Below are 26061 nucleotides of genomic sequence, written 5' to 3' on the forward strand. Positions count from 1 at the left end.
CAATAAATGCGATCTTGTAAACGTTGTCACCAACTGATTCTACTGGTCCACAATCTGCGCCACCGGATTTACGGCGAATTTCAAAGTACTTTTTAATCTTCTCTTTCTGTGATGTGTCCAGAGTCTGGCACTCGAAGAAAACAGGGTATTCCATATTATAAAGTAGCCTGACTATTACTTGTCGTTTAGAAAGAGTAAATCAGTCGATCAAGGAGGAAAACAATTTTTTTTTTTAAATAGGGGAGCGTTGTCAAACGTATTTTATTGCTTTGGGCGGGTTGTGTGTTTTTCTTTCCTGGACACGGGTGGTTTTAGTCAGTGGAGTTTTTCCCAGGTTTACATGCAGTCTAACTTTCTATCCTGCCCTCTATCCATATATGCAATAGGCTAATTGTCATGGGTTACATAGACCAGAAAGGTGTAAACATTTTTAGGCCAAGTGATCAGATATTGCGTGCCTTTTCTTTTTACCATATTTCCTACTCGGTTCATATGTGGAAGTTGGTTCATAAGTGAAAGTCAGCTCATAATTGAAAGTTGCTGTTTCAATATATGTTTTAATTCTATGGCCTATTTTATTAATATTTATTATTTGAATAGGCCTACACTTGGATGATACAATAATATTTCAACTTTCTAAGAGGATTGTTAAATCAGAATGTATGTCAGACATATGCAACACATAAATATGGTATAGGCTTAAGTTTCACTTTCACATAGCCAGGCTGGGTATTCAGACGGTTATGAACGAATGCATTCCTTAGGCTTTTCATTATATTAATTAATTCTACAGTACTTTGTCAATCTAAACATTATGAAACGTTGTTTTATGATAGGCTAACTAGCAATCATACCACACATAAAAGCATTCAAAGCTGCATCCATTTTTTATATGAATAAGCGGAAAGGGGGTTACCTAACGTAAACCTCATTCCATTCCAGTTACCTCACCCCATTCCGTACAAATGTGCGCAACCGAGACATTCAAACGAGGCTGACTTCAAAATCTGGGGTGTGAACTACGTTTATATTCAAGCGTTGATCGACATGGTAATGGCTCTATAGTATTGGAGAAAAGTTGAGAACTGACCCTCGTGACGTGTCATGCCATAACGTACAGCAAGCATAAAGCAACTATTTCGCATAAAGCACTTCTCTCATCGTTTAAAAACAAGAAATGGACAGTGACGGGGGTAAGGGGGGATACCTAGTCATTTTTTGCATCATCACTGCAAGCATTCATGACTCTCAAAGCCACTGTTTACTTCTGAAGATCACTTTAGCACCGCCCTAAAAACCCGATTCAAATTTGACACCAACCTTCAAATAGGTATGTAATGACACATTATATAAACTTTTTATAGTGTTTATTTACATTTACATTTTACATTTAAGTAATTTAGCAGATGCTCTTATCCAGAGCGACTTACAAATTGGTGCATTCACCTTATGATATCCAGTGGAACAACCACTTTACAATAGTGCATCTAAATCTTTTAAGGGGGGGGGGGTTAGAAGGATTACTTTATCCTATCCTATGTATTCCTTAAAGAGGTGGGGTTTCAGGTGTCTCCTGAAACCTCCTCTCCTCCTGATTTCCTCCTGAAATCTCCTCTCCCCATTTTAGAGGTGATAAGTTGGAATTTGGAAGTTGCCCCCCGTTACTCAGTAACCAAAGTCTTATCTACGTTCACGTGCCATATCTATGATCATAATCAACTTTCTACAGAAAGGGAATATTTTCAACACATTGGCCCAACACGTGAAAAATCATGAGACTGTCACTTGTATGTTTCAGGATTGCTCATACAAAACCGACCTTTATGAGAATTTCAAAACTCATAAATATAGAACGCCAATGCAGTGAATTACTTTAAATCTGGCATTGTAGAAACAAAGACCCTTATTCATACTGACAAATGATCTTTTAACAGTGTTCCTGCTGACACTTTTGATGGGAAGGATATATCATGTAATGAAGTGAATTTCGATACTGGATTTGACAAAGAAGGCTCCGAGTCCTCGGTCCTTGTTAAGTTAGAATATTTTTTTATTGTATATAGTGCAGCTGTTGATGAGCTCCTGCAGGAGTTTCAGTATTTGATCAGATCTGTATCTTTGCCTATTACACAAAATACTATAACCCAAATGTTACCAGATCACAGTTGTCAAGTTGACAAATCGGTTGTTCAAGAGCTAGCCAATGCACTCTGCAAGTCAACCCCCATTGAATTAACAATAGGTGACAGAGGTCCACTCTACTGCTTGGAAAAGGGTACTATAAGAGCCTCTTAAATGCTTGTTTTTTCCGTTGCAACACGTTTTGTTATGGTGTGAGCTCTAATGAACACAACCCACCTTCAATAAAGAACATGCTCAAATCAACAGAGGACAGCATTAAGAGGATTGAGTTCAGGTGGATGACAATGTACACATTGAACATAGTAGTAGGTCTAATGTTACAAATAGAGATAATATGATTAATTGCTAGACCTACTGTACTTGTCAGAGAGACACATAAGATAATATCTAGAGAATTCATTCACTTTTGACAATGTTGTTCTCTACAGAACACAGCCCAGGCTCACACACTTTACAATAACAGACAGGTGAGTGACTACACCTAGATAGAACAAGAGATAACCAAACCAGTTTATCCTAATCACTTTGTGTGCGTGTTTGTGTACGGACAATGGAAGTATATACAGAGCATTCGGAAAGTATTCAGACCCCTACTATTTTTCCCCATTTTGTTACGTTACAGAAAAAGTCAAGGGGTCTGAATACTTTCCAAATGCACTCTAGGTTTTTTTCTATGAGATAATATCAGTACGTTAACCTGACCTTTATGAATTATGAAGCCTTTATGTGTGTTATGTTTTTGTTTTATCACATAAATGCTTCAATATTCACAAAAAGTTACATTACCTAATGAACATCATTGTCACGTTCCTGACCTGTTTTCTGTTTTTTGGTATGTGTTTATTGGTCAGGGCGTGAGTTTGGGTGGGTAGTCTATGTTATGTGTTTTCTATGTTGGGTTAATGGGTTGCCTGGTATGGCTCTCAATTAGAGGCAGGTGGTTTTCATTTCCTCTAATTGAGAGCCATATTTAGGTAGGTGTTTTCACATTGATTGTGGTGGGTGGTTGTTTCCTGTGTCAGTGTTTGTTGCACCATACGGGACTGTATCGTGAGTTCGTTTTGTTTGTAGTCAGTACTTGTTCGTTCGTTCTTCGTTACGTGTAAGTTCGTAGTCCAGGTCTGTCTACTTCGTTTGTTGTTTTGTAATTTGTTCAAGAGTTTTCCGTCTTCGTCTGGTTCTTGTAAATAAATATTATGTCTAACTCCAACGCTGCATTTTGGTCTAATCCTTGCTACTCCTCTTCGGATGAGGAGAAGGAGGAAGCCCGTTACAATCATCTCATAGAACAAAACGTATAAGATCTCGTAAGCCTGTGTTAACCTCAGACCTTATTTTTAGTGTTTATTCCAAAACCCCATTCATTCCACATACATTTTTTGAATAGGGATGGCTGAACGAAGCAGAAGTAACTCATTTCCAGGTTTTAGGACTACAAGCTGGCAAGCTCTATATGGCGTGCTTAAAACTCTAAATACGTCCGGCTCCATAGGAATACGAGGATGATGTCAGCGCTATCACTATCTACCTGTTTTAATGGGCGCGTTTGAGTGGTAAGGCTAAAGCAACCTACTGTAGATGAAAGTTAAGGAGGGTGACTGAGACGCCCGCCATTTGGTGCAACACAGACCTGGTGGAAAGTGTGGTGAAAAAGAGAAAACACTGTATGTACTACTGAGTTTTGATGTAGAGTTATTACCAGATAAAGTCAAGTTAAGAGGTCAGTTATCCCATGAAATCTTTTGTCCTGAACTCATTACAGTGTTTTAGGTGTCAAGCGTATGGTCATGTGGCAACACTGTGTAGGTGGGAGATTCCTAGATGCGAGAAATATGCAGGAGGACATGAGACAAAGGAATGTGCAGCATCGATGGGAAAAAGAGTGTGTAAACTGTAGGGGTACCCAGGGTGCTGGAGATCAGAGGTGTCCAGTGAGAGAAAAGCAGGTTGAGGTTGCCAGGATCAGAGTAGTGCATAAGGTGTCTTATACTGAGGCAGTGAAGAGAGTGGTAGAAGAAGATGGGTCCAGGGTGAGGGATGCTAAAAGGATCCTTGTCAGTAGACCAAGGTCAATAGAGAGTGCAGGGCCGGTTCCAGGCATAAGCGACATAAGCAATCACTTACTTAGGTGCAATTTCGAAATTTGGTAATGCATCAGCAGTTTTTCTCTTGTTATGTCAAGTCACTGACAGTCACTCAATTAACCATGTCAGCTAACAGTTTTTAGATTGGTAGTTAGTCTAGCCAGCTATCTAAACTTGTACATTTTTCTCTCCACCCCATCACAAAATGGGTAGAATTGCACACAATTAGCTGTAAAACAGCAACAAATGATCTGTACCCATGGCAAAATGTGTAGAATTGCAGGAAATTGACTCAAATTAGTCTCTCCACCATCAAGAGGGGGGCCACTAAAATGTTTTGCCACGAGGTGAGGGCCCTCCCCCGACCAAATCTCGCTTAGGGCCCCCAAAAGCCTACAGCCGGCTCTGATAGAGTGATAGGAATAAGTGATTCAGTATAATTATTATTTATTTTTTCATGGCCATGATTGTCAACTGTACCGCAGGAATGGAACGTAAATCACAGAGGATAGATGTTGCGGTGACAGCTGCAGAGACGTGGTTGGGTGTATCAGATTTTACTGCATATGAGTTACAAGGTGTTTTGAACGATAGTGTTCTGTCCTCCCAGGTGTAGGATAAGATCGGGCCAGAGTAGTAAAATAGTTATTTGGTTTTAATGGGTGTAGGGTTAGTGGGATGGGCAATTTTTTCATAGTGTAATGAATTTATAATACAGAATAGTAAGCTAAAACACCAGTGGAGGCTGGTGGGAGGAGCTATAGGAGGACGGGCTCATTGTAATGGCTGGAATGGAATAAATGGGACGGCATCAAACACATCAAACATATGGAAAGCACATGTTTTCTCCATTCCAGCCATTACAATGAGCCCGTCCTCCTATAGCTCCTCCCACCAGCCTCCAATGTGATGCACAGCCAATACATTAGGTGGCGGCATGCACCTACAACATTTGTTTGCCGACCGCCATAATACCAAAGAAGAAGAAGAAAGTCGAGGAGTGAAGTTAGGGGAGGTGCATCTGTGACAGCCGAAAGTCGGACACAAATGTGATTTTCCAACAGCAAATCTCAGATCAACATGACAGTGTTGTCATTGTTTATACAAGTTTTTCTTTATAATGTTGACCCCTATATCACACCCTCACAAACTGAAATCATATGTGCGTAGAAGGAATTATATAACAAACAAAGTGATGAGGCTGTTTGTATGTGGCTGCCGCTGCTATGCAAGTGAACTTGAACTATATGTGCAGGTGATCAGGGGTGTATTCCTTCTGCCGATTCTGTTGAAAAACATTTCTTAAACGGAAGGAAACGAAACAGGGATAGACCTGCTGAATTTGTCCAATAGAAACTTAGATCAGATGGATGCAGGCAAGAGTGTGCAAGGCAGTACTGAATGTGTCACTGTCTGTCATCTTGATTACTCCAATTTGTCTCTCCACATATGCACCTACATTCAAAGCATTAATTTGTAGGCTAGTTTGTAGCAACCTCGTTATGGGTATAGGGAAAATGTGAGTATCATGTAGTAGCCTAAACCTATCAATGATACATGGAGCTGGGTGAATGGAATATGAATGAGTCATCCAATATACTGTGATATTATGTCCACTGAATACATGAAGAGTGGCATAGTTGGTTCCTATATAAGTCAAGTTTTTGGTCACGTTCGCGTGGGTCAAACAAAAACACCCTAATACAATAGAGCTATACACAATGCAGGTGATGGCTGGTAAAGAGCAACTGCAGAAACTTGCAGTCGACTGCAGTCAAAACTACATTACCTATGATCACATGATTTTTGTAAAGTTCATGCTGTCCACATTAGGCGCAAGTCTGACCATTTTTATCCCCATAATGCAACACACTTTGAAAGGCGGTGACCACTTGACAAAACTGATCCGCGTGAACGTGCCCGATGTCTATGTTGCCAAGTAGAATACAAAAAGGTGTGTTCCTTTTGCGAGAAGTGTGCTCGCGCGCTTCAGCCTACATTGATTGGCAAGTTCACCGGCAACAATAAACTGACGGTAGGCCTGATGATCGGTAAACGGTTGTCCTGTTTGAATGAAACTGATTTGAGATCATGTACAGTAGCTAATATAAGAAAGCGAATAGGCTACTTTAAGTTACAATATGGCAGTTTACAAATACCCCGTTTTCTTCGAGGTTCACAGTCTGGATCCAGCACAGAAAGAGAAGATAGAAAAGTACTTTCAGGTTCGCCGTAAATCTGGTGGTGGAGACTGCGGACTGATACACAATGTTGGTGACAACGTTTACAAGATCGCATTTATTGACCAAGCAGGTATGAAAATGTTGAAATTAGTATTTGAACTGTACTTGAAACTAAAGGTGAAACGTAAAAAAGTATCTTAAAATGTTTTCCTGTGGATAATTCTGGAACAGTTTCACTTTCACATTTAAATTGGCTACATCACAGACTCTGCTCACCCCATACATCTCTGTCATATCATAACCAATAGAAGTTAAAGGGATAGTTCACTCAAATTACAAATGTACATATTGGTTTCCATACCCTGTAAGCAGTCTATGGACAAGGTATGACCGCAATCCATGCTTTGGTTTAGTTTTCCTGGCACGGTATCCATAATGTTTTAGTATTTGTGGCACAAATCCCATTCAGGTCATGGGACCGATATTAACCAGTTGGTTTTATATTCACACATTCAGACATTCAACAGACATTAAACAGATATTCGCCAAAAGCCATTTAAAATTGTAAAAATCAATAACTCATTCATTGATTGTCACAGAAACATAAGAATAGATATGGTTAATTCTATAAATGTCTAGTATACTTATACAACCTTTGCTTTGAATAAAAAATCCAGTTTTGATTTGATGGAAATACATAAAATCTTAAAAATGCAGTTTAAAGCTATATAAATCAATAACTAATTCAGCCTTTGTCACAGAATCATCAAACTAGATATGATTTATTCTATAAAAGTCTAGCACACTTTTACGACCTTTGTTTTGAATACAAATTCCAGTTTTGATTTGATAGAAATATATCAAATATATAAGATGCCATTAAAAGTGGTATAAATCAATAACTAATTCACCGTTTGTCACAAACATCAAACTAGGTATGATTGATTCTATAAATGTCTAGCATACTTTTATAACCTTTGTTTTGAGGAAAACTCCAGTATAATTAATAAAGTTTTCAAAGCGCTGGCAGTGCATTCAGACTTCTATCACCCGAAGCATGCACACAAGATGAAAATACATGCAAGCCATGCATGAAGTACTTGAAGAGTTTGTGCACCTGTATACATGGTTCTGTTCCTGCTTCAGGTGAGTCTGATGGCACCACCACCCATATAGCCTATAATGCCCATCTTAGGGTGTACCGGTACTTCAGATTAGCTCCATGACCATTTACTTAGCCTCTGAGTATCACAGAAACTGCCATTTAGACGAAGGGAGTAGGAACCAGGTGCAGTTAGTGAGTTTAATAACAATGAACGATAACAAAACAAGAGAAGCATCTGACATGGAAACAAAAAATACTACCTAATGACAAGAGTGCTATATAAAGGGTAAGTAATCAAGGGAGTAATGAAGTCCAGGTGTGACTGATAATGAGATGCAGGTGTGCGTTGCCAGGACCGGTGGTTAGTAGACCGGCGACATCGAGTGCTGGAGAGGGGGAGCAGGAGTAGATGTGGCAGTTCCCCCCGACACTCGGCTCCAGCCGCAGGACGACGCCGACCAGGAGGACAGCCCCGAGGGAGAGGAGCAGCCTGGTCTGGACACAAAGGTGGAATTCTCGGATGATGTTGGGATCTAGAATGTCGTCCACTGGAACCTAACACCACTCCTCTGGATTGTACCCCTCCCAGTCCACCAGGTACTGGAGCCGACCCCCATCCTAAGTCTAGGATGGATCTGACGGCATAGGCAGGGCTTCCCTCAATGTCTGGGGGGATGGGGGGGTCGTGGGGGACGGCATCAGCCAGGGGACCAGGAACCACTGGTCTGAGAAGGGTAACATGATTGTGAGTGCCTGAAGTTAGTGGGGAGTTGTAATCTGTAAATTACATTGTTGACCCTCCGGAGGACCTTGAACGGCCCCACAAACCAGGAACTCAGCTCCTTACAGGCCAGGTGGAGCGGGAGGATCCTGGCGGAGAGCCAGACGCGATCACCAGGATGGAACACGGTAGCCTCACTGCAGTGGCCATCCTCCTGCTCTTTCTGATGATGCGCTGGAGTCTCATGTGAGCATTGTTCCATACCTCTTCTGCGCGCCTGAACCACTTGTTTACCACAGGAGCTTCGGTCTGGCTCGGAGTCCATGGAGCCAGGGCTGGCTGATAACCCAGAACACACTGGAAGGGATTCAGCCCGGTGGAGGAGTGTCGCAATAAACTCTGGGTATATTCAGCCCAAGGAAGGAATCGGGCCAAATCCCCCTGCCGGTCCTGGCAGTGGCTCCTCAGGAACCTCCCCAGCCCCTGGTTCATCCTCTCCACCTGCTCGTTAGACTGACGCCGGTACCCAGAAGTGAGGCTGACCGTGACCCCCAGCTTCTCCATGAAAGCCTTCCATACACGTGATGTGAATTGGGGGCCACGATCTGAGACGATATCCTCCGGAAGGCCATATTGCCGGAAGACCTGCTGAAACAGTGCCTCAGCGACCTGGAGAGCATTAGGGCGACAAGAGAGAAGGATGAAATGGCATGATTTAGAGAATCTGTCCACTATCACCAACTTGGTGGTGAAACTATCAGAAGAGGGGAGATCAGTGACAAAGTCAATGGACAGATGAGACCAGGGACGCTGAGGCACGGGAAGGAGTTTCCCTACTGGAGCGTTCCAGGGGGATTTGGATTGGGCACATACAAAACAGGAGTTAACATAATGAGTTACGTCCTGCGCCAAGGTAAGCCACCAGTACTTTCCAGAGATGGACTGAATGGTGTGGGTGATACCTGGATGTCCAGCGACGACAGCTGTGTGCGCCCAGGTCAATAGCTGATCCCTTATCCCTGTGGGAACGAAGGTGCGCTCAGGAGGACAGGTGGCACATGGATATAATTTCTGTGGATTACCTTGACATTGGGACAGAACAGCCCACAACCTACTTCTGAGGTGTCCACCTACACCACAAAGGGCAGTGTAGAATCTGGATGTTTAAGCAACGGGGCGGAGGTGAAACAACCCTTCAGCAGGCGAAGGACAGCCAGACAGTGAAATTTATACTAGGAAAGGTTTGGCAGAAAGCGATGAGGATGGAATGCTCATGCCAAACCCAGGAGACGGATGATCACGTGGCTGTCCCTCTGCTCTTGTGGATCCCCGGTTAGAACGTACCGGACACCGTTGAAGCTGGTGCCCCTTCTGTCTGCAACAAGGACAGAGCCACAGCTGTCTACGACGGCGTCGCTTAGCTGCGGAGACGCGTGTTGCCCCCACCTCCATTGGTTCAGGCTCTGACTCAGAACGATCAACGGAGGAGGGAGAGCGGCGATGCGGGTTCCGACGCTCTCGAAGCATGTTTTCCAGACGGAGGACCATTGTGATAAGGGTGTCCAAGGATAGGTTATCATCTCGGCATGCTAAACTCCTTCTGGACCTCTTCTGAAGAGGTTGCAGAGCGCCAGCTCATTCCAGCCTCTGGATGCTGCCGCTGTCTGAAAGGTGAGCGCGTACTCTTCCGCGGTCTGGCCATCCTGCCGTAGTTGGAGTAGGCGCTCACCCCCCTCTCTACCCTCCGGTGGCTGGTCGAAGACCACCCTGAACAGAGCCATGAACCCCACATAGGAACCCAGCTTATCCTCTCTCTCCCAGACGGCCTTGTCCCACTCCAACGCTCGTCCTGTCAGCAGAGAAATAAATGTGGCAACCTTGGACCTCTCGGTGGTGGGGGCTCCCATCTGATGATGAAATAGAGGGAGCACTGGAGTAGGAAGCCACGGCATTCCCGTCATATTTGTCCAGGAAGGACAATCTGGCATTGCTGAACAGGACGGACAGCTGGATGGGCTGTGGTACTGGCTCGCTGGGTCGACTTGTGGTTGAGAATCCTCCGCTGTTTGGAGATGAAGCCCCTTGAGTAATGAAGAGGACCTCATCCATAGCCGTTCCCAAATGAGCCAGCTGGTCGAGGTGTTGACAAAGTAGGTGTCCCTGTTCAGCGACCATCTGGGAGATGTCTTGATTAACTGCTGCTTCCATTTGTGGAGGTAGTATTCTGTAACATAGACGCCGGGAGTCAGGAAGCAAGTGCAGTCAGTGAGTTTAATAACAACAAACATGGATCGATAACAAAACAAGGGAAGTGTCTCACATGGAATCACAAACAACAATACCTGATGACTGATAACAAAAGACTGTGATATAAAGGGTAAGTAATCAAGGGAGTAATGAAGTCCAGGTGTGACTCATAATGAGACGCAGGTGTGCTTGAAGATGGTTGCCAGGTGTGTGAAAAGGTGGGTTGCCAGGACCTGTGGTTACTAGACTGACGACGTTGAATGCCGGTGAGGGGGAGTGGGAGTAGACGTTACAGAAACACAACACTTTGAATGAATAGCCAAAAAATGTATACGTTTCTATTGATTAAATTTATCAGAATAACTGTTAAAAACATGCAAAACATACAAAAAACAGATGTGTGAAAATGTAAAAAAAATAAGCTTGTGTTACAAAAGGTTAATTAATTAAAACGTGTTACTGCTTGACAGACAGTGTCTCTATGCAATCATTACCAATATGGGGTAAAAAATGACCCCATTTGGTGCTTTTAAGATAAAAATATGTTGGTGCTTTTAGTTGTTATTTTTATTATAACAACGACTACAACATCAACTCATGCCTCTGTAACTCTTCCAGTCCAGGAGAGGGTACTTCAGAAACCTAATCATGTGTTGGAGATGCCTGGAGGACCTCTCTCCCTCACTCTGAGAGACAGCCTGGAGACTCCACCCACAACAACCTCCCCAGTCAGCAGTCAGGTGAGGCCAGACTATACAGACACAACTACAGTATAGATTACAGGCTGAGTCACATAACCTGTTAGATACGACATTTATTTTCCATAATATGACGTCAATGCACTGTTGTTGTATTTACATCGCAGTAAACATAAAGTTTAGTCATATATCATGGATCTGTCTGTCAGGTAAGAACTTTATTATCCCTTCAAATGACGTCAAAATAATCTGATTTTATTGCATGTTTGATTTATGTGATATTATAATAAGTAACAATAATTTACAATATGAGGAATGACAAGAACATACATTTTAGCAAAACAAATCTCTACTAAACTAAATGGACAAATGCCAAACCAGTTGCTAGATTTATCAGATAATCCAGACACAGCTGTACAGTCAACCTACAATAATACATGTAGATAAAGACAGACATAATAATCATTAAGAGTGGAATTCCCTTCTTACACCTTTTTTCTCTGACTCTAGAGTCACCAGTCCCTCCCATTCCATCCCTCCCTCCCTGTCCAGACATCGCCACCTGGTGGCCTAGAGCATGAACTCCATCTAGACTCCTACCTCCTGAGATACCTGAAGGAGAGCCCTGGGGTTGGAAGAGACCTGCAGCAGCAGCTGTCCTCTCTGGGCTGCTCTGTCCACCTCTACCCAGAGGACGGGAGGGCAGTGGTCAAAGATTCAGACCATCCTGGGTTATGTGGAGTCGGGGTTGGGGTGGATCCATGGAAGGTACAGGTAGAGAGACTGTTCAAACAACTCCAGGAGCGGTACAAATGCCACTATGAGGTAGACCCACGTAAGCTCCAGACTCTGCTGCAGAGCAGTACCCTGGGTTCGGAGGATGTGAAGGTTTACTGCGAGGCAGGGGAAGGGTTTGCGGTGGTGGTTGGGGAGGGGCCCGAGGTCCAGGCCAAGCTGAAGGAGCTGGAGGCCTTCCAGTCTCAGGGTCTGAGCTCCGGGAAGCAGGAGAAGATCAGCACCACCTGTCGTCTGGGACAGGCCAAGCTCCGGCTTCTAGAGGAAGTTATAGAGAAGGATCTAGGTGAGGCTGTTCCAGGGGTGAGGGTGACGCGCAGTGACTCATCTCAGCTGGTGCTGGAGGGTTCAGCAAGTGAAGTCCGGACAGCCAGACAGTTAGTTACAGATAAGATCTCTCTGGTGCTGCAGCGGGTGGTGCCTGAGATGTCCCCCCACCTCCTGTCCTTCCTGAGGGATGAGTATGGGAGGCCTGGAAACCTGAGCAGTCTGCTGGGGTTGGGACTCCATGTGGAGGTAGAGTTGGGGGATACAGAGCTCCGTCTGTTCTCCCTCTCCTCTGGGAAACTGGATCAGGCTGAGAAGGATCTGCTGGGGGAGTTTGGGGAGGAGAAGATCGATGTGCCCAACTGTGGCACCCTGCCATCTGTACTGAAATCCAAGCTTGAGAAGAAGGTCAAGGAGATGAACCAGAGCAGACGCAGGGTGGTAGCCAGGTATGGTCCTGGGTGTAGAGTGCAGTTGCTGGGCCACGTGAAGGAGGTTCAGGAGCTGAGGGAGGAGATAGGGGCCTTTCTGATAGACCAGTCCAGTGTGGAGGAGACAGTGTGTCTCCCTTACCCGGAGATTGCTGACCACCTACCAGAACTGCTGGAGATGATTGGTGTGGAACACACAGGGGTGACCCTCTACCCCTCAGCCTCAGCCATACACCCCACTGTGGTGCTCTGTGGACCCTCTGTCCGGGTGGCCCAGGTTAGGGACAGGTTGGGTCCCGCTCTGGCCTCCTTGGTCCACCAGACTGTGACCATAGACCGGCCGGGGGCGCTACGCTACTTCCAGGGCCTGGGAAGAGAGTACCTGGGAGTGGTGGGCCGCTCTCAACACTGCCTCATCCAGCTGCACAACCATGGTGGTGTTGCCGGCGAAGCTAGCGCCGGACCAAGACTGGAGGAGATGGTCACAGCCACCAGCTATCGCCTTCAGCGGGGGCTCCAGGTTGTGGTGCGTCAAGGTGACATCACCAAGGAACGGGCGAATGCGCTGGTGAACGCAGCCAATGAGGACCTGGATCACGCTGGTGGCGTGGCTGCAGCTCTAAGCAGTGCGGGGGGGCCTGAGGTACAGCAGGCCAGCAGGGATCTGGTTAGGCAGATAGGGAGAGTACCCACAGGTACAGTGGTACAGACTACAGGAGGGAAGCTGCCTTGTAAGATGCTGCTGCACGCAGTGGGACCAGTAGGTGGCAGCGTAGGTGGGAATGAGCGTCTTCTGCTGGAGAAGACAGTAAAGGCAGCCCTGGATCTGGCAGAGACCCTGGAGCTAGAGACCTTGGCCATGCCCTGCATCAGCTCGGGGATATTCGGTGTTCCTCTGAAGGTGTGCTCTGAGGCCATAGTCTCTGCAGTGAGGGACTTTGGGAGGGAACAGCACATCCTTACCAAGGTCACTCTGATTGATGTGAGTGGAGAGGCAGTGAGAGCCATGCAGGAGGCCTGTGATAGGCTGTTACAGGGGAAGAGGGAGTTTCCTGGGTGGGAGGTAGAGTCCAGCACCACCACTACCACTACACATGCTCCTCAGAGAGACACCACTGCTGCCTCCGCCAGGGGAACAGCCGCTCCAGAGGTCTGTGTCCAGGTGGAGATCATCCAGGGAACCATAGAGAAACAGCAGGTGAGAGAGGGACACTGACATGGCCACAGCCTTGATTCAACATTCTGTGAATTATGTTGACTTCATACTGACTTAATGTTCCCTTTCTCTTTTACACTTTGTCTTCCTTTTTCTCTTACCCTTTTACTTCATTTCTTTATCTCTCCCCCCTTTCTCTGTTTGTCTCTCTGTCTGTCTCTCTGTCCCTTTGTCTGTCCCTCTGTCTGTCTCTTTGTCTGTCTTTCTCTGAAGGTTGATGCCCTGGTGTCCCCCATGGTTGGTAGTGAGCCTCTATCCTCCCGAGTGGGTAATGTCTTGTCGGAGGCAGCTGGACCAGGGCTGATGACAGCATTTCAGAGGGAATTAGGGGGACGGACTGCACCTGGTGACAACGTCCTGGTGGAGGGACTGTCTGGTCTCAGCTCTGGCCGTGTCTTCTTCCTCAGCTGTGCACACTGGGACAACAACCTCCACGGACCAGCAGTACAGGTGTGTCCCCTCGTGCGTGTCCCTGTGTCCGTGTGTGTGTGTGCATGTGTGAGTGTGTCTTCACTTGGAAGTTGTGACCTTTGAACCACCATTAACCCAGCACCTCTGGTCCTCTCTCAGGCTCTGAGGCAAGGTGTGAGGAGAGTTCTAGCCTCTTGTGAGATCCGGGGATTCTGTTCTGTTGCCTTCCCTGTAGTTGGAACTGGTGTGGTTCTCCAGTTTCCTCACAACGTGGTAACGCAGGTTCTGCTAGAAGAGGTCCGTAGGTATGAACAGAATCGAGCGAGCAGAACCCCATTCCTTGTCCGCATTGTCGTCCATCCCAATGACAGAGATTCTACCAAGGTGAAAAGAGACTTTTAAAGAAGGGCGCTTCTCTTGACTTCAATGGATGTTTCATGCAAATTAAAAACTCAAGTTACTGTTTAACACAGTTCATCACTGGTTGCCCTTGACCTGTGGTTGTATTCTGTTTTACTTCCAGGCTTTCCAGACTTCCCAGAGTGCTTTGCATGTCAGAGGGTTTGTAATGGATGCTTCTCCAGATCAGAGTGAGTTAAGGATACTATTCCTGTCATATTTACAAATACACCTCTGCTGTCTTCCACCAGGATCTCAGTGATCATTGCCTCATTGCCTGCGTCTGTAATGGGTCTGTGGTCAAACGACCACCCCTCATCACTGTTAAACGCTCCCTAAAATACTTCAGCGAGCAGGCCTTTCTAATCGACCTGGCCCGGGTATCCTGGAAGGATATTGACCTCATCCCATCAGTAGAGGATGCCTGGTTGTTCTTTAAAAGTGCTTTCCTCACCATCTTAAATAAGCATGCCCCATTCAAAAAATGTTGAACTAAGAACAGATATGTTCCCTGGTTCACACCTGACTTGACTGCCCTTGACCAGCACAAAAACATCCTGTGGCGTACTGCATTAGCATCGAATAGCCCCCGCGATATTCAGCTTTTCAGGGAAGTCAGGAACCAATATACACAGTCAGCTAGGAAAGCAAAGGCTAGCTTTTTCAAACAGAAATTTTAATCCTGTAGCACTAATTCCAAAAAGTTTTGGGACACTCTAAAGTCCATGGAGAATAAGAGCACCTCCTCCCAGCTGCCCACTCCACTGAGGCTAGGAAACACTGTCACCACCGATAAATCCACGATAATCGAGAATTTCAATAAGCATTTTTCTACGGCTAGCCATGCTTTTCACCTGGCTAACCCTACCCTGGCCAACAGCTCTGCACCCCCCGCAGCGATTTGCCCAAGCCCCCCCATTTCTCCTTCACTCAAATCCAGATAGCTGATGTTCTGAAAGAGATGCAAAATCTGGACCAACATGCTTTATTGCTGGCAAAAGTGTACATAACCAGAGGTAATTAAACTATTCTGTGTTCTTTTAATTAATGCATGTGAGACAGGTTCCATGTACAACAAGACAGGCAGAGAGGAAGAGAGAAAAGAACACAGAACAGTTTAATTACCTCTGGTTATGGACACTTTTGCCAGCAATAAAGTTTCCACGGCCTGTTCCTCGGACAGTAAACATCTGGCAATATCAACATTTTCAGCCCCTTGATCAGCTCGCTCTCTGAATGTAAAGAAAACAGATAATTTTTTATAGATATGAAAATAATAACTGAGATATGACCGTTCAAACTAAAGCAGCAGGTGTCATTTTTAGGATACGTAAATACAGCCCAGTGCTGCTTACCTGAGATGCCATCTTCGTAGGTGTGTGCTTTGATGCACTAAATGCACTAAAATAAGGCCTGTTTTTTCGCGATTACTTCAAAACGACGGCAAGCAGCTGGGAAATAAGGTCATGTTATGAAACTGGGCTCCGTGGCGGATGCAATGAACTAGTTTTTATCAGAAAAGAACGTTGTTAAAAATGTTATGTGTCCAGTGTCGTGGTAATTTCCTGTATTACTAAATGGAAAGAGTTTACAAACCACACACAAGTCAGAGTTATTTTTTAAACTCCATCTTTAATTATATGAGCTTCACCATAGCCCTTTGACTCTCAGATCAATTCAGTGTCTATAAATGAATTCTCTGAGAGTGCTTCCAAAATAAATCTTAGTATCTTTTATAGCCAAGATACACCTCTCTCAACTCACATGACGAACCACAGATCTTAGAAACTTCACAACGGGCCTTTCACTTGAAAGAGGAGTATCCCATAGCCAGATAGCATTAGCTATCGTTCAGTTTGGTCTCTTAGACGAGGTTCTACTTCTCGTTCTTGGTACTTCCTAGTACCAAAACATTACCTCATCCAATGGCATATATCAATTGTCAATTCTAGATACACCCATCTCAAATACACCCCCTCCTGGACAAGCTCACGGAGGGGAGTGAGCCTCTAGGTCATATACTATGAAAGATAAGTGCAACATCAGAGGGGTAATACAATGGTTCCAGACACTGCCATACTCCTCCCCCCCAATGGGAAAAATGAGGGACTGACTGGAGTACAGACATAGTGGAGCCCTTCACATGGTTTCACAGATATATTCATTATGAAGACAATGTTCAAACCTGACTTCTCCCTTTCTGATATTCGGCCTATTACCAGACATGTAAAAGACAAGCCTGACCTCTCCCCTCTCTGGGCCCCAAGTGACTTTTCCCTAGAGGAGAAAGGAAAATGCAACTGCCAACAGTATAGTCCAAAAGAAGACATTCTAATGACAAGTATAAGATAAATAAAACATCTTATTTATCTATGTTACCTGACTAATTCTGATTCAGCTACGACACCAGCCAACTACGATTTCAGAGCACTCTAAGTCTGAGTGTACAAGAGCGCAGAATAATTACTTTACTAGCGCTCAACACCTGTTGAATATGGCCGTGGTCAGTAAACGTCAGGAAAAAAAAGCGCAATTAAATTGTTTCCAGCAGCACATTTACAGTCACCAACACTCTGGTTAACACGAAAACTGCCTTACCAGCTCTGCTAGGGTGAGTAAAATGGTCAGTGGTCTCATTTGTGTCTGGAAGTAGCTAGCTAACGTTAGCTTGGGTGCTTGACTGCAGTTGTAAGGCCAGAATGCTCAAATCAACCCTACTCCTCGGCCCGAACGTCCAGTGTGCCCTCCGAGAGTGAAACGGTCTAAATTTACAAACAGACAATTTTTCTCAGAAAAAATTAATTAAGCCAAATTTCTTAAAATCAATCCCATATACTATGTTATTACAAAAAAGCTTTTAAATTCTCTGGTAATGCCAATACGGAATACTATCAAATGCTTCTCAAAGATGCCCTCTGGTGGTCAAACTAGCAGTAACTTGCAGTAACAGAAGAAATGTCAGAGAATTAAATGACGTGCCACAGAATGCTGCAGCAGCACGCAGGGTGTACCGCTGTATGACACAACTTTTAAAGGAGGAACCTCTGTACATGGAGGATATTTTTGCAGAATTCTGCATGCAGTCTCAATTTAGTATTTGTCCCATTTTGTGAATTACACTTGTGTGGGTTGTAGACTCCGTCTCATGCTACCACTAGAGTGAGAGCACCGCCAGCATTCAAAAGTGACCAAAACATCAGCCAGGAAGCATAGGAACTGAGAAGTGGTCTGTGGTCACCACCTGCAGAATCACTCCTTTTTTGGGGGTGTCTTGCTAATTGCCTATAATTCCCACCTTTTGTCTATTCCATTTGCACAACAGCATGTGAAATTTATTGTCAATCAGTGTTGCTTCCTAAGTGGACAGTTTGATTTCATAGAAGTGTGATTGACTTGGAGTTACATTGTGTTGTTTAAGTGTTCCCTTTATTTTTTTGAGCAGTGTATATATGTTGAAGATGATGGGGCTTAAGTTGCGTCCCTGTCTCACCCAACGGTCCTGTGGAAAGAAATGTGTGTTTTTTGTCAATTGTTTGTCAATCTCTCTCTCTCTCGCGCTCAGCCTCCTTCTATCGCCACGTCTCAACCACTCAGGACGAGGTCTCTGCCACGCTGGGCAGTGTCAAGCTACAGCTGGTCTTTGGCGACATCATCCGTGAGACCACTGATGTCATCGTCAACACCACAGACTTCTCAGCCAACCATTCAGGTAGCACTAGTTATCATTGTCCTCCAATGTGCTTTTGATTAGTCATCACTGTGTGTGTAGGTATGTGTGTGTTTGTTTGTTTTGTTCTACGTGTCCCCTCACGTCCCATTATCTTCCTCTAGGTGTCTCCAAAGCTATTCTGACTGCTGCAGGTTCCACAGTCCAAGCAGAGTTAGCACAAGGTTGGTTTTACAGCGTTCTAATACACAATCCTATTAACACAATCACAAACTCAGAGCAATCCATTCACACAAGTCAGAAAGTAATCATTTGACGAAGTTAAATCTTTTTCCACTAAGACGTAGACATTGAAGAATTACTTCACAGATCGCTTTATCAGCTTATTCTTCACTTATTAATGGAGGCTGGTGGGAGGAGCTATAGGAGGACGGGCTCATTGAAATGGCTGGAATGGAATAAATGGAACCCAGTCAAACACATCAAACGTATGGAAACCACATGTTCGACTCCGTTCCCTTGATTCAATTCCAGCCATTACAATGAGCCCTTCCTCCTGTAGCCCCTCCTACCAGCCTCCACTGTCACTCATATGTCTATAATTGAACACTAAGTGCCTACCAGTGGATGCTGCTGAGAGGAGGACGGCGCATAATAATGTCTGGAATGGAGTCAATGGAATGGCATCAATCACATCAAAGACATGGTTTCCATGTGGTTGATACCATCCCATTGACTCCATTCCAGACATTATTATGAGCTGTCCTCCCCTCAGCAGCCTCCATATCTTTATTTTTCTCTCCATCAGTGGGTGTGCCAGGAGACTTGATGTGCACCACGGGGCCCGGTGCACTGGGCTGCAAGGAGATCGTTCACGTCAGCTTTAAATGCGACACACAGAGGATCAGCAAGGTCTGCGGGAAGATACTGAAACAGTGTGAGAGAAAGGGCTACCGCTCTGCAGCCTTCCCTGCAGTCAACACTGGTAGGTACAGTATGTCTCATTTTGTGTGAAATGTAATACCGACTCCCTTAATTTGCTCTTGTATCAACCCTCTGCCATACCAATTTGTGTTCAATATTTTTATTGTGCTCAGTTGTTAGTTTTACATTTCGTTGGACACAATTTAGTTAATGTCAAAACAAATACTGATGAAGTTCATTAGTGACAGCAGCATCTATATTCTGTAATATACTGGTTAGATTATATTCTAGACATTAAAAAACACTTATTTCCTGTCCAGGTGCTGCTCGAGCAGACTCTGGCTCTGTGTGTAAGGCCATGTTGGACGGCATGGCGTCAAGTGTGAGGGATTTGTCCCCCAACATCCTCTCTGTCATCCGCATTGTCGTGCTGCAGAGACCCGTCTTCCAGGCATTCAAGTCAGTCTCCATTTTAATTGTCTGAAATGTTGGGGCTTCCCAACCCTGTTCCTGAAGAGCTAGACTACAGTCCAAACACGTTCATTTTACCCCATCAGCCCTCGCGCTAGCCACTTTCCCTCGTCGAAACCGGATGCAGTTTGATTGTCATCTTAAGTGGAGGTCCAGTTGACAAACGTTGTCTCCTCGGCCCTCGATTTAGCTGCAGGGAGCGAGTGAAGAACTTGGATCACTTGTCTGGTTGATATGACCCACAATTCCATTCAAAATGTAGTCCCGTGTCAAACTTCAGTGGTTGCAAAGTGTCCAATTTTATCAACGCGGCTGCATTTTCGGTATGTGAGACAAAATTATGATGCAAAAATAATTTATTGATTACATTGATTTTAGCATTGGCAAATGGGAATTACGATCAAATTGGCTTAGTCTCGTAGTGAGGAGCATATAAAACATAGCTAGCTTCATAAACATATTTTGGGGAATTTATTTAAATTAATTACCAAACTATAAAACTAGCTAGCCAGCTATGGGTAACTGTAGCTGGCTACCTGATAAAACTGCTAGCTAGCTACGTTATCTTGCTAGGTACATTAATAGCTTTAGGTTGGTCGTTTTTTAAGCTGAACTTCAAGATTTCTACCAAGGACGTCGCGCCTCCGATCATCACTCTCCCTCGCTTGGGCAAGGGACATTTAAGGTACACTCGGATGTGACGATGTAAAACGTCATTCAAGGTCTGAGGGTTTAGGGCCGAGGGCTCTCTACTTTGCGTTTGGACTGCAAGCCCTACCATGCTGTAGGTTTAGAGTGGAACCCTTATGTAGCACACCTGATTCTAATAATTAGCTGGTTGATAAGCTGAATCAGGTTAGTTACAACTGGGGTTGGAGTGAAAAACTTCCAGAGGGTAGCTCTCCAGGAACAGGGTTGGGCAACCCTGGTTTAAATGGTATGGTAAGTTTTTGTAGTTTGCTTCTCTTATAGAATGAGTTTTGTTATCTAATCAGAGGGTATTTACGAGTTTTAGTTATGATGTCTGGATGTTAAGCTTTGGACAGGACATTTTATTTATGTTTTTGTTTGTTTGCAGGTCAGAGCTGGAGAGCCGACTGGGAGCTATCGCTCCAATCCCAACACTGAAAGGTATGTCTGTTTGTTGTGTATGTACAAATTATCTTTATATTGTTGGGTATGTAGATATAACTTGGGCCCAGAGTTTTACCGGGTGATGCTTTGATGACAGGGAAAACTTTGCATCCTAGTTATAAAATGTGACTTTACACTCTGTCTTAACTCTCCTCTCTTTGTCTCCTCAGAGAGAGCCCAACAGATACTGAAGAAGAAACTGAGGATCGGCTTTTCCTCCCCCTCGCATGGCTCCCTTCCCCCTCCTCATGCCCTTCCAGGCCTCACCATCACCCCCTGGAGACCGCCCCCGGTGGTGCTGAGCGTGGTGGGGCGCGGGGCGGACGCCATCAGGGGGGCCAGGCGGGAGCTGGAGGCCATCTTGCAGAACCAGCTGACTCAGAGAGATGTGAAGGGAGAGGACCTGTGCATGCTGGGAGAGGTGGAGCTGCAGGCCGTGCAGAAGAATGCCAAGGTCCTGGGAGTGAGCCTGGAGCTAGGTAGAGTTCAGAGGGCAGGAGGGGTGGAAGCTGGGGCTGGAGCTGCGGCTGGAGAGGGGTTTTATGTTCTCCAAGGCCTGAAGGAGGACGTTCTGAGCGTGCGCGAGGTGCTGGACAGTGCGCTCAGTGGCGCCCTCCGTAGGGAGCTGCAAGAGAGAAATGAGGCACTAATGGCCCTCAGTGTCCAGTGGTCTATGTGCAGGCATGGTGACGTTTGGGAGGAGCTGGGGATGCATGACAACTACCATCTGGAGCAGGCACACCTAAGAGGAGATGTCTCAGCAGAGCTAGAGGTCCCAGATGGGAGCAAAGTCAGGGTGAACCTGAAGAACAACATGGCCACTGACTGGAGAACGGGTTGCACCTATAAGATGAAGCGAGAGGAGAGTGCAAGTACGGATTGATTTGTTTTATTTTCAGTTTTAGAATTTCTGACATAGTTTTATTATGTGTTATATTTTGGTCAGATAGCGGATGCTTTTATCCAGAGCGACTTTACAGTCAGACGTTGATTTGCAGTTAACACTAACCCTTCAATCCATTATGCCATCAGTCTGATGACCCCTAGCCACTATTGATTTCACTGTTATCTTTAAAACCCGTTTAACATTTTAAACATCCTCTGATAGTCCTGTTCATGCCGTAAACTCCACTTATAGTCCTGTGTTTTTAGAATTGCCATCGTACTGGGATGATATGGCCGCTGGTGAAACGCGGAAGAGAGTGCTGCTCTTGCCTACCTCGTCAGAGTACCAGGCGGTGGCACAGGGATTCCAAAGCACCACGGCAACACAAGTCACCATCCACAAAGTAACAGACCAACAACCTGACACGCCACAACCTGACACACAACCAGCTGCTTATTATGATTATACTGTATCTGATAGTATAGAAAATTCAAATACCAATACATTACTGTTGTACAGTATTGTATGGTACACTGAACAAAAATATAAACACAACATGTAAAGTGTTGGTCCCATGTTTCATGAGCTGAAATAAAAGATCCCAGAAACGGGTTTTCTGATCCACGCCCCTACTTTTTTTTAAGGTATCTGTGACCAACAGATGCATATCTGTATTCCCAGTCATGTGAAATCCATAGATTAGGGCCTAATGAATTTATTTCAATTGACTGATTTTGTCATATGAACTTTAACTGAGTAAAATCTTTGAAATTGTTGTGTTTTATATTTTTGTTCAGTGTAAATACCAATACTGTAGTTGTGTTTTAAGGTGTTGGTTTGTTCTTGAAACTCTTTTTCAGATCGAGCGTGTGCAGAATGTATTTCTGTGGCAGGCTTACGCATTGTGTGAGCAGCGCATCCGGGCCAAGAACGGAGCAGCGGAGGTAGGGGTAAGGAAACTCTACCACGGGACGGCAGCAACAACCTGTGACGCCATTGAAAGTAATGAATTCGACAGGAGCTATGCTAATAGTAAGGGCTATTACAATGCTATTACATGCTATTACAATGCTATTACATGCTATTACAATGCTATAAATGCTATTACAATGCTATTACAATGCTATTACAATGCTATTACAATGCTATTACAATGCTATTACAATGCTATTACAATGCTATACATGCTATTACACGATATTCCAATGCCGTCGTTTACTTTTACTTACTTTAATTTGTATTAATTCATTCTCTCCGCTTCATCCATTTCCTCCACTCTGTCTTCTTCTTTTAGTTACAGCACATGGAGTGGGTGTGTATTTTGCTGTGGACGCCAGCTATTCAACCAATCCCAGATATACCCCTCCTGATGGTTCTGGGCACAGGCGTATGTATGTTGCACGTGTCCTGACCGGGCGCTATACCCTGGGTGACCGCTCCATGAAGTTCACCCCTCGTCGCTCCCCCACAGATTCCGCTGACTGCTATGACAGTCTAGTGGACAACCTGCAGAGACCCAGCATGTTTGTCATCTTCCACGACGACCAAGCGTACCCAGAGTACCTCATCACCTTCATATGATAGTGGGCCTATATAATGAATTAGAAACCATTCGTAATCATTTATACGCATTTTTATTTTACATGCATGAAGGCATTTAAATGTTTTTGAGTATGATTCTCACTTCTATCATTATAATCAGCTGTCATAATCATTCTCATCACTATATCTATGTATCATAATGATTGTCACATTGCATGTGTTCTGCTGCAGGACCTAAAGCAGTACATAATCTGCAGAGGTTAATCACTAAAGTGGTAAAAAAAAAAAAATTATTAAGAGATTTAAGTGAGATTTATTTGTGTCTTTTTGATTTGGTACTATACTATATGTCAGATAGCTGTACTGTGAATGAGAATATATGATTGTGTTTTTGTGGAGTTAGCACATTGACGTTTATTGTCATGAGTCTTTCCCTGGAGGCAGAACTGGGCGACAGTGAGCGGTTTCGCTAGATGGTTCAGCTGCAAAGTCATAATTTGAAGGTTAGGGTTAAGCATTAGGTTTAGCAGTGTGGTTAGGTTAGGATAAGGTTTAAATGTGATTTTATTACTTTTTGGCTGAGCTAGCTAGTGACCACTCTGCAGAGCTGCTTTCAGTACATGAGTCATCTCAATAAAAGGCAACCTGCACGCAGTTACATGTACAGAAATCCTGACTATTTGTTTCAATAAAATTAAATGTATTCTTTTTTATAAAAAATCTCAATTATTATATCTAATGACAACAAATACAGGATGTCCCTCTTGCGTTTCTACAAGCACACACTTACTATATGCTATGTCAAAACTGTAAGATATATGTGATTGACCAGAAAAACATATTGAACATTTCTAGCATATTTCATAATCTTTTCCTCATATGGGAAAGAGCAGGAAACCGTTAAATGAGGAGTAGTGATTTCCATTGTCAGATATCCGACGTCCATCTCTCCAGAGAGCAACATACACCTGCTCTCCCACTTGTAGCAGGAAGGTTGCGCTATTGGATGACGACTCAGAGGAACCCCCTTCTTTCTCATCATACACAGAGACCATTACCTGTCCATTACGACGTAAGCTTGCCCCTGTCATTGTACTCCCTCCCCAGTCGAAAGCTGTGAAGGTGAAATGGTAGAGTCCTCTTACTGGTGCTGTAAAGATGCCTACAATCAGAGGAAAAATATTAATTATTCAGCATTATTGTTAATTTACTGTATAAGAAGTAAGAACATGTAACGTACAGTAATAGTTACACACAGCATACTAACTAACGTAAGCATGAGCATTGTGTGTAAAAATGTGAATACATTGTTTTGACATTGAGGGAAATACCTGTGGTTGGATTGTAGGCATTTCCAACGTTTGATAGAACACGCTGGAAGACCAGAGTGATTTCATTGCTGACAGGTCCAATGGTTCCAGAAATTCCTAAAGTAGCTGAAAATGCCACCTGGGGCCTGTCTAGGATTTAAGATGACATGACAACATTAGTTTTACTGTTACATTTTGATCATTTACAATATTTACTGTTCAGTTTACAATAACACAACTTGATTGGCACAACAACATAACAGAAATTGGATCAAAATTACTTTAAGTACACTTATAACACACTAAAACAATGAACAATTGGAATACTTTTAAGTTACTCAATGACTATGCACTAATGCCTCTCAGTGAACCATACATCATACTCTTTACCTTCATTGAATCTCTTCAGTTCATTCACTGTGGAGTTTAACGACCTAACTTGGCTCTCACTGGCTTCCAGCCTGTTTCTCATGCCTTCCAATGACCTAACGGTTGCTCCCAGTCTCTCCTCCATTGCCCCCAGTTCTCTCATCACAGTGTGGATGGTAGGCTCACATCCTGATTGGGTTGTTGTAGTGGCTGCAGTCTCTACCTGTTGGTTGTGAGCCTTGTATTCATTCTCTATGTCCTGTCCCTGTTCAGGCTGAATCTGTACCATGATGTCATTCAGGTTGTCTTCTCCAGCATCTTCACTGAGAGTCCCAGACAGACACAGCAGCAGCAGGGTCAGAGTCAGTCCCCCCATTCTAAAGATCAGTACTTAAACGTGTACTTCAGTAGTTGATATATCTACGACTATATAACCTGCAGGTCCGTATTGATTCCTCAGGCTTTTTCCTCTGTGATGTGTCTGTGTGTAGCCTACCTCTTTTTTATAAGCATGTCTGGGTTAAATATTATCCAAAGACATTGATGGGGAGAGGTATAAACAAAACAATAATTGCGTTTGCGTACACAAGGGAAGCTTGACTCACGTGGCCAGAGAGTTGCTAGAAATTATCGTTTTATTTGGTTGGTTATACAGTTTAGTTTACATTTTGCATTTATTCATATTATTTGTATGGAATTAAAGCTAATCCACTGTTAAGACTATTGATCAATTCTAAATCAATGACAGTAAATACAAATTATACCATGTACATATAATTCTGACAATAAGATGTAGTGTTACATGTTGAATATTACTATTATCTCTCAGTACATTGGTTTTACATAAGATAAAGGAGGTGACCACTGGGGTATTGTAAATGAGGTGGTCACCAAAGACCCTCATGTTTGCCCACAGACGCATGTAGACCTGGTCTCCCTCTTCCCTCAGAATGGAGGCACTGTTGAATGACGAGTCATCTGTGGTCCGTGACTTCTGGTCATGGATAGAGACTATTGTTTGCCCATTATGATATAAACTCATAGCAGCGGTGTGTGCAC

At 44.2% G+C, this 26061-nt stretch overlaps 3 protein-coding genes across 3 annotated transcripts; 2 read left to right on the forward strand and 1 right to left on the reverse strand.

Annotated features, from left to right (window-relative positions):
- The first annotated feature begins 6152 nt into the window (after positions 1 to 6152).
- LOC120030483 (protein mono-ADP-ribosyltransferase PARP14) lies at positions 6153 to 18682 on the forward strand. The gene is made up of 8 exons (XM_038975894.1): positions 6153 to 6539; positions 11101 to 11222; positions 11691 to 13871; positions 14103 to 14339; positions 14460 to 14684; positions 14824 to 14890; positions 18262 to 18408; positions 18531 to 18682. The coding sequence occupies exons 1-8, from the start codon at positions 6368 to 6370 to the stop codon at positions 18680 to 18682; spliced, it is 3303 nt and encodes a 1100-aa protein (XP_038831822.1). The 5' UTR covers positions 6153 to 6367.
- Positions 18683 to 19178: 496 nt separating this feature from the next.
- LOC120030158 (protein mono-ADP-ribosyltransferase PARP15-like) lies at positions 19179 to 23613 on the forward strand. Its single transcript, XM_038975488.1, has 7 exons — positions 19179 to 19351; positions 19611 to 19749; positions 20840 to 20892; positions 21066 to 21767; positions 22048 to 22184; positions 22642 to 22813; positions 23076 to 23613. Exons 1-7 carry the CDS (start codon positions 19195 to 19197, stop codon positions 23360 to 23362), a joined length of 1647 nt encoding a protein of 548 aa, XP_038831416.1. The 5' UTR covers positions 19179 to 19194; the 3' UTR covers positions 23363 to 23613.
- LOC120030163 (complement C1q-like protein 2) lies at positions 23431 to 25446 on the reverse strand. The gene is made up of 3 exons (XM_038975498.1): positions 25024 to 25446; positions 24655 to 24783; positions 23431 to 24485 (listed from the first exon to the last, which is right to left on the reverse strand). Exons 1-3 carry the CDS (start codon positions 25376 to 25378, stop codon positions 24199 to 24201), a joined length of 771 nt encoding a protein of 256 aa, XP_038831426.1. The 5' UTR covers positions 25379 to 25446; the 3' UTR covers positions 23431 to 24198.
- Positions 25447 to 26061: the final 615 nt, after the last annotated feature.

The sequence above is a fragment of the Salvelinus namaycush genome, chromosome 36 (genome assembly GCF_016432855.1).
Source record: "Salvelinus namaycush isolate Seneca chromosome 36, SaNama_1.0, whole genome shotgun sequence".
Lineage (NCBI taxonomy): Eukaryota > Metazoa > Chordata > Actinopteri > Salmoniformes > Salmonidae > Salvelinus > Salvelinus namaycush.

Bases quoted from the DNA above. Each gene is read 5' to 3' on its own strand.
- LOC120030483 (XM_038975894.1), top strand. From the start codon at position 6,368: ATGGCAGTTTACAAATACCCCGTTTTCTTCGAGGTTCACAGTCTGGAT. The intron at 6,540-11,100 runs GTATGAAAATGT...TAACTCTTCCAG, and splicing joins CGCATTTATTGACCAAGCAG to TCCAGGAGAGGGTACTTCAG. The intron at 14,340-14,459 runs GTGTGTCCCCTC...GTCCTCTCTCAG, and splicing joins TCCACGGACCAGCAGTACAG to GCTCTGAGGCAAGGTGTGAG.
- LOC120030158 (XM_038975488.1), top strand. From the start codon at position 19,195: ATGTGCACCACGGGGCCCGGTGCACTGGGCTGCAAGGAGATCGTTCAC. The intron at 21,768-22,047 runs GTACGGATTGAT...CTGTGTTTTTAG, and splicing joins GAAGCGAGAGGAGAGTGCAA to AATTGCCATCGTACTGGGAT. The intron at 22,185-22,641 runs GTAACAGACCAA...ACTCTTTTTCAG, and splicing joins CACAAGTCACCATCCACAAA to ATCGAGCGTGTGCAGAATGT.
- LOC120030163 (XM_038975498.1), bottom strand. From the start codon at position 25,378: ATGGGGGGACTGACTCTGACCCTGCTGCTGCTGTGTCTGTCTGGGACT. The intron at 24,784-25,023 runs GTAAAGAGTATG...CTTAAATCCTAG, and splicing joins ACTGAAGAGATTCAATGAAG to ACAGGCCCCAGGTGGCATTT. The intron at 24,486-24,654 runs GTATTTCCCTCA...CTCTGATTGTAG, and splicing joins TGCCTACAATCCAACCACAG to GCATCTTTACAGCACCAGTA.